Below are 8069 nucleotides of genomic sequence, written 5' to 3'. Positions count from 1 at the left end.
TGATCAAGGTGGAATGGTCATTGCTCTTAATGAGATAGATAAAAATTAAATTAATTATATTGCACCCTCTTACTGCAGAGGATTGCAAGTTGCTTCAGGAGAGGTGTACATGGTTAAAGGACTTGTTTCCTGACACCATAGCTTGCATACAAATGCACAACAATAAAAAAATAGACCTTTGTGCACATGAAAGTCTTTTGTAGCCAATGGACACCAGCTAAAGCAGATTTCATTGAACTACATTGTTATTTAGATAGACTATTAATCAAATCACTGTATACTGTAACCATAGCAGGTACTGAACAGCCTGAAGATCTCTAAGCATCCATTTCATTTCAAATTTTATTTCAGAATGAGACATCCTATATATTTACTATTGTTTTTTACTTCTCAAAGCGCAAACCAATACATTCCTTCACACATTTCTTGGCGCAGAGCAAGATCACCCACAAGTGACCTAAGTGCATGCCTAGGCCCTGATGAGGACCCAGGCACCTGCAATTAGAAATAATTTGGCAACTTTAAAGTCAACTCAATAAGTTTTGCTGATCACAGAAAAGCTGGAAATTATTAGCTGGCTTTTATATGTAGCACTACCCCCGCAGGAGCTGCTGGTTTAGGTTTTGGGTGGCACGTTACCTCTATTCTTGCTGTCCAGGGTGAAAGGAGAGTCCAAAGAATTTCAATGTCCACACACAATGTACCTCTTTCTCTTGGGGTTTATTTTGGAGAACTTTAGTAGAAAAGAGGAGTAAGGGGTGGAAGGGTAGGTAGGTTCAGGTGCAAAGTAAGGAAACACTCCTGTTTCCAGCAAACAGTTCTCGTCACCACTCTAGCCAGAGTGGGTATTGCTCACCCAGATAGGTCCCTCTCACTGACCTAGCAGCCGGGATGGCGCACAAAAAAAAGGACAGTCTCTGCCACAGACCTTCAATTCTCGGTGAGATATTTTGGTCTGGAATACTCTGCCACAGGATTCAGCACCCGGATCTCTTTAGCTTTTCTCACTAGAACCTTTAAACTCGACAGGTGACACTGTCAAGCCTCTCAGTGTATGATGCATCCATAGATGAAGCTTCCAGGCCTTCTCCTAAGGTACCAGTCTCTTGCATGGTCCCTACCAGGATAGGTCCTCCCCTGGTCCCCTTCATCAAGTGGTTTCCTCCCGCAGGACGGACAGCACAGGATCACCTCTGTGGTACGGGCCCCAGTCGGACAACTGCACACGATCATTTTTTACAACCCTAAAAAATACATTTTTTAAAACGACGTTAAAAAATGCAGCATGTTCGAAATTTTTTTTTTTTTTTCAGAAGCCGAAAAACCATGTGAGGCCCACACACAATCATTTTAAATGACGTTTTTAAATATATGTGCTATGAAACCACAGCTTGAGGTGTCTCAGGTGCCCCCAAATAGACAGCTGAGTCCCCATATGTTTCACACAAGGATCCCCCCTAGAACCACTGAGCATAGCCAAAGATGGACAGGTTTATATGAGAAAAGGGGGAGGGAAAAGGGATCTGAGAAAAGAACATACCATATATATTTGTATAAGGGACTGCAGTCCAAATCATAACATATATAGATTGAGAGTAGAGTCAGAGTGCAATCTCCTAAAATAAACCCCCAACCGTTCCCAAAAGGTAACAAGTATTTTTCAATGAGTAGTATAAAGGGGGAAATCAAACCAGGTCCCACCATGAATATAGAGACATGGGTTTTAGCATAAGCTGAGAGATCATACAAGTAGCATACCTTGAGATTCAGTGTGGAGAGATAAGGTGTCAGTCCCAGTGACATAGGCAGCATGATTTCCTTGTCTTATTCTGACAATCGCTATGCCCTGTTATAAAATGACATTTTTTGTGACCTTCTCTTAAGACCCCTGAAGAAAGGATTAAACCCTTCCTAAAACTTGTCGGGTACAAAGAGAAGACAGTGTCACTATATTGTACACACCTTTTTACGGATGTATCAATAAAAGCTATATGTTTTATATAACACAAGTTTACCTTGTTTGACCAAAGTTGCCTTAAAAATTCCATCAGTACCTTGGGGGTTACTCATTTTCCTATTTCGCCAAATGTGGGGAAGCATATGTGGAGGCACCCGGTGCACTGTATGATCTTTTTTGCAGCACTAGAACAAGTGTTTTCCTGCAGCACTGCAACAAGGAGTTGTGATAGTGTAGCACTATTAAGAAGGACTTATGAATATCTCCTAATCATGCACCATTTGGGAGATATGGAGACATGCTATGGAGCTTGTTTTCCATATTGCACATATGTATGAGACTGCTGGGGCAGTGGAGATAAGGAAAAAAAAAGGCAGCTTCCATGGGCTCTGGATATCCATATGCAGCCAGGTGTTGCTGTGAATGCTGGCTACCCCTGCGAGGGGGGGGGGCTTTCTGGTGTAGCAAATGTGGGGGATGAACCACCATAGAAAGCCATAAATATTTGTTGCCAGCATTCCTAAATGGGAGAAATATGAAAATGAGTAACCCCCAAGGTACTGATGAGACTTTTAACCAAAAAGTGACACATGCTATAAATATATTTAACCTACGGGTAAGCTTTATTATAAGCTTACCTGTAGGTTCAAATAAAAATACAGAGTTTACTACCACTTTAATATTACAGTCAAACAGCTTCTAAGATTATTGTACTCATGCGTATTACTTAAAGGCATTATAAACCCTTTACCCCCACCCTGTGTTTTTTACCTGCATAAGATGTACATTGATCGTGTAGCTTCATGGTGTCATTTGTTGAACCGAACCTACAGCCTAAAATCCAATTAATTATCACTTTCCTGTGTCAGAGATTTCTGTTTGTCAAAAACATGGGACATGAGGCATCACACTTAAACTTCCTGTGAAGAAACTATATATCCCACAATTCCTGGGGTTTGCAGTCTAGTGCTGGTGCAGGTGGAAGCAATTAACAGAGCTTATCGTGCTAGAAGAGATGTATTTATTTTATAGAATTAGCATGCTTTTGTAATGCAACACAGAGAAATGACTAGGCATGCATGTGACTTGGAAAAAGAAGTTGCTTGTTCCACTTGGTGAATAGGGACGAGGTAGGTGGATTAATACATGGATATATGGGAATCAATCAGCCATGATACTACAAACTGCAGCCACAACATCAACCCATCATTACAAAGTAAGGCAAACAAATAACACAGGGAATATAACTACAATAATACTTAGTTAAAACAAACACATTTGAAATTATACAGTGCCTTTAAACCCTTCCCACCCACCCTGGTGTCTCTGCTGATTTGTAGATCTGTCTGTGAGAGCATGTTCTTTGTGTTGACAGTGTGAGTGAGTATGCCTTTAGAACATAAGCAACGCCCACACAGCGATGCATATATGTGCCATGTGGGCAGTAAAACCCACTCTTTTACTGACACACATATGTGTCAGGTGGTTGTAAAGGTGTTAAAGAACTGAAACTCAAGATAAGTCAGTTGCAAAGATGCTCAGTTTCAGAACAGCAAAAACATATCTAACTTGTAATGATCAAGGCGGTACTCCCTAATACTGTTCTGAAGTGAAAGTTCCCTTGTAACTCCTGAACACTAATTAGCATTCACCTGATGTACTTTCTAGCCACAAGTTCACCAAATCTTGGAACTCTGTACAGATAAAGGTGTGACAGAAGAGTGTCACTCACAGCTACAAAAGCATGGGAGAGACAATGTGATTCTGTTCAGAGGATAGGCAACTCTGGAGATGTATCTGAAAATACTTTGTAATATGGGGATTCATTTACAAAAGGTATTTTTCCTTTAACATGAATAAATAAATAAATACATAATAAAAATAGAATCACACACAACTATGTACATTCCATGCACAAAGAAAGTTGGAAATATTTGTTTGTACTCTATAATTATGCGTTTTACCATACTCTGAATCTTACTATATAATACATATCGATATAATGCATGCGTTATATAATGCTATACATACTCATACTCAGGATTGCTTTGCAGAGAAAACTAAACCATTATGGCCTCAAAAATGACATTAATAATTGATCACTTTCTTGTTAATATTTTTGTACCACTGTACCTGTATGTTTTTACAGCACCCAGATGGACCAATAGGTTGGGGCAAACACCATACAAATTTTACTCTGGGGAAAAGCAAACCTAGGACCCCAATATTACAAAGCCACAGCACTAACCATTAATCCATTGTTAACATGAATAACACATTCAACATCTTCTATAACTTAAGATGTTTCATAACAAAAGCTTGTTCAGTTTCTGTGGATTTATTTTTATATGAATAGTTGTTACATGATTTTTGGCTTAGTAAAATTACAGAAACCTTTATTAACATATTTCAACAATTCATAGATTTTAATTATTCCCTGCGATGCCGTTTTGTCTTCTCAATAGTTACACATTACCTAGAGTTCTTTTGTATCTAAAGAATTTCTCCTTCTTGTATTTTGGCATTGAACTGTTCTTCATCTTTACATTGAGCTTGAATAAAAAGTATAAGCCAACCCAGGGCTTTGGGAACAAAGGTAGAAATTAGATCATTGTCAAAGTCATATGAATGAAATTGCCGCTTTGTTCTCCCTTCTATGAGCAAAGAACACTTTTTTGTATTTTTGCAGTGTATACAAATTAACTGTTGTATGCTATAGGATATTTACATGGTCATTCTTATCATAGGCATTCTATAAATACATTTTTAACTTTGGTTACCAGAGTATTGTTAACCTCCCTGGCGGTATTCCCGAGCGTGACTCGGGGTTAACATTCAGTGCCAGAAGCGGTAACCCCGAGTCACGCTCGGGGTGCATTTTTTTTTTCCCCCAAAAATTCCTGGCGATCCGGCGGGGGTTTCCCGCTGGATCGCCGGTCAGACTAGTCCCGCTGGGGGGGATGCAGAGTGAGCGCAGCGGTGGCTAAACATCCCGGCGATCCAGCGGGGTTTCCCGCTGGATCGCCGGTCAGATGAGTCAGGGGAAATGCAGAGTGAGCGCAGCGGTGGTGTGGTGACATCCCGGCGATCCAGCGGGGTTTCCCGCTGTGATCGCCGGTGAGAGCCCCGGCAGAATGTATTGCAGAGTGAGCGCAGCGGTGTTCTTACCTAATCCCGGTGAGAGCCCCGCTGATGTCTTCTCTGATGTCTCCTCTCTCTTCCGTCTCTGTGAACCGCAGCGCCTCACAGTGGCGGAAGTGGGCGGGAGATTCAAAAAAGTTACAATGTTACAATGTAAAAAAGTAAAACACACACATAAAGTTACATGATACAGTGTAATCTGACAGGATTTCACTGTATCACCTCAGATTTCACCTCAGATTATTCTACACTGCCCTGGCTGCCCTTTTTGCTGTTTTATCTAACCAAAAAAAATAAAATGGCATCAAAGCGTCACTTTAGCACCTCCAAAGCGGCTTTGGATCAGATAAGTGACAGCGACAGCGACACAGAGTTCCTCGCAGAATTGAGCGACAGCGATAGCGATTCGTGGCAAGATTCGTCATACGACTCCGACTCTGACCAGAGAAGTAGCGACAGCGACGAATCTCCACTTGAGCTCAGTGAGGTGCGCACTTGGTGCCCTATTGATTGCGGTATGGATGCAGTACCACCGCCAAGATTCCCGTTTACAGGATCGCCTGGGATGAAGGTAGAAGTTGATCACAATGATCCTTTGGCGTACCTAAAATTATTTCTGACAGATGACGTCATTGAAAAGATTGTCACGGAGACAAACCGCTACAAAGAGCAGCAATCCACTACTCTGCACAGCAAGTTTTCCAGATCCAGAAAATGGGAACCTGTGAGTAAGGAGGACATATGGAAATTTCTGGGGCTAATACTTCTCCAAGGGGTGGTGGGTAAACCCCTGCAGAGATGGTACTGGACTAAAAATAAATTGCTGGCAACCCCATTTTTTGGCACCATCATGTCCGAGTACCGATTTTCCCTCATAATGAAGAATCTACACTTCACCAACAATGAGGACTTTGACGAAGCCACACATCCAGCGCCCAAACTGAAGAAAATCTGGGAAGTATTCCAAATGATTATAACAAATTTCCAGCAGGCCTATGTCCCAGACCGTGACATCAGCATTGATGAAAGTCTGATGGCTTACAAAGGACGCCTCAGCTGGATTCAATACATCGCATCCAAGAGAGCGCGGTTTGGAATAAAATCCTATATGCTCTGCGAGTCTACAACTGGCTATATATGGAATTCCATCATATACACCGGCAAAGGAACACAATTCAACCCCAGGTACAGCGACTATGGGATGGCAACGTCATCAGTCCTTTCATTGCTTGAACCATTGCTCAATCAGGGGTATTGTGTAACAACCGACAACTTTTACACGTCGCCTGAGCTGTACGAGTTTCTACTAAAAAACAAGACTGACGCATATGGAACCGCTAGAGCCAACCGACGTGACCTGCCATGTATGTTTTCCAAGAAAAAACTGAAAACAGGAGAAATGGTGGCCTGGCAGAAAGGAAAGATGATGGCAATGCGTTGGCGTGACAAAAAAGACGTGTGCCTAATGAGTACAGTACATACCACCTCCACTGCCATGGTCCACACAAGAGGTGGGAAAGATGTCAAAAAGCCACAACTTGTGATCGATTACAACAACACCATGGGAGGAGTCGATAGAGCCGATCAGGCGATGACCTTCTATCCAGCTATGCGGAAGCAACAAAAAAAATACTATAAAAAAATATTCAGGCATCTCCTGGAACAATGTATGTGGAATGCCTATATACTGCACAAGGGAAGGAGTGACAAGCCTCTTGTTCACTCCGACTTCATCTGGAAGGTGGTGGAGCAAATTTTTTTGAACTACCAAACGCCATCAGTGGCCGTGAACAGATCTGGACGTCGCGCTGTTGACATTGTAAACCCAGAGAGGCTGACTGGTCGTCACTTTACGGATTACATCCCGCCAAGCGCAAAAAAGGCAGCACCTACAAGAATGTGTGTAGTTTGCTGCTCAAAGCGAGATGGGAATGGAAAAAAAGTCCGAAAGGAAACAAGGTTCTATTGCTCTGATTGTGACGTTGGTCTATGTGCAGTCCCATGTTTCAAAATTTACCACACCCAGGATGTTTACTGAATTTTCTTCTGTTTGACAAATTGCATTATTTATTACTGAATTTTCTTCTGTTTGACAAATTGCATTATTTATTACATTACTGAATAAAATGATATTATTTATTAGATTATAACTCATGATTTTATTTTTTCGAACGTTATTACATCTGAGAGGTCTACTAGAGTCTTCTTTGGTCAGGTTTAAGTAAGTAATTACTAAGAATTGCAGGCCTACAATAAATAACACCAAATTTCCATACAAAAAAATGGTACCGCTTTTGGAACAAAATTCCAGACAGAATCATACCGCTAGGGAGGTTAAAGCTGAACTCTAGTCAAACAGATGAAATACATATAAGTGAACTGTTTTACCTGATAAAGGATTAGTAGTTCTATCCATCCAGTTCTGATATTTACCCGCAGGCACCCACAGCCAAAACACACTGAAGACACACAAGGTGTACCCCCATGCATGAGTAAATACATCCGTATTTTAAAAAATGGACAGGGGCTTTCTCTCTGTGGGAAACTCAGGCACAGCAGCCAATTCAAATGGATGGGCTGCTGTGCCCACAGAAACACAAGCTGAAACACCTACACAGATGTAAACCTAGACTTAAATTGTATGCAAACCTAAAACTTTTGTGTTTAGACTGAAAAGAGTTAAGCTCCCTTTCAGGTTATTATTTCATTTGGGGATATATCCCCTCTATATTTGTTCTACTGACAGAAAGTGTTATGCCCTGTACACACGATCGGTTCATCCGATGAAAACGGTCTGATGGATTTTTTCATAAGATATCCGATAAAGCTGACTTTCATCAGTTGTACCTACACACCATCAGTTAAAAAAACGATCGTGTCAGAACGCGGTGACGTAAAACACAATGACGTGCTGAGAAAAATTAAGTTCAATGCTTCCAAACATGCGTCGACTTGATTCTGAGCATGCGTG

At 41.3% G+C, this 8069-nt stretch overlaps 1 protein-coding gene across 1 annotated transcript; it reads left to right on the top strand.

The window, feature by feature from the left end:
* Nucleotides 1-5396: 5396 nt before the first annotated feature.
* On the top strand, nucleotides 5397-7136 carry LOC120916137 (piggyBac transposable element-derived protein 4-like). The gene has a single exon (XM_040326989.1). It carries the CDS (start codon nucleotides 5397-5399, stop codon nucleotides 7134-7136), a length of 1740 nt encoding a protein of 579 aa, XP_040182923.1.
* Nucleotides 7137-8069: the final 933 nt, after the last annotated feature.

The sequence above is a fragment of the Rana temporaria genome, chromosome 1 (assembly GCF_905171775.1).
Source record: "Rana temporaria chromosome 1, aRanTem1.1, whole genome shotgun sequence".
NCBI lineage: Eukaryota > Metazoa > Chordata > Amphibia > Anura > Ranidae > Rana > Rana temporaria.
Note: the sequence above shows the minus strand (reverse complement) of the source record. Positions and strands in the feature narration are given on the sequence as shown.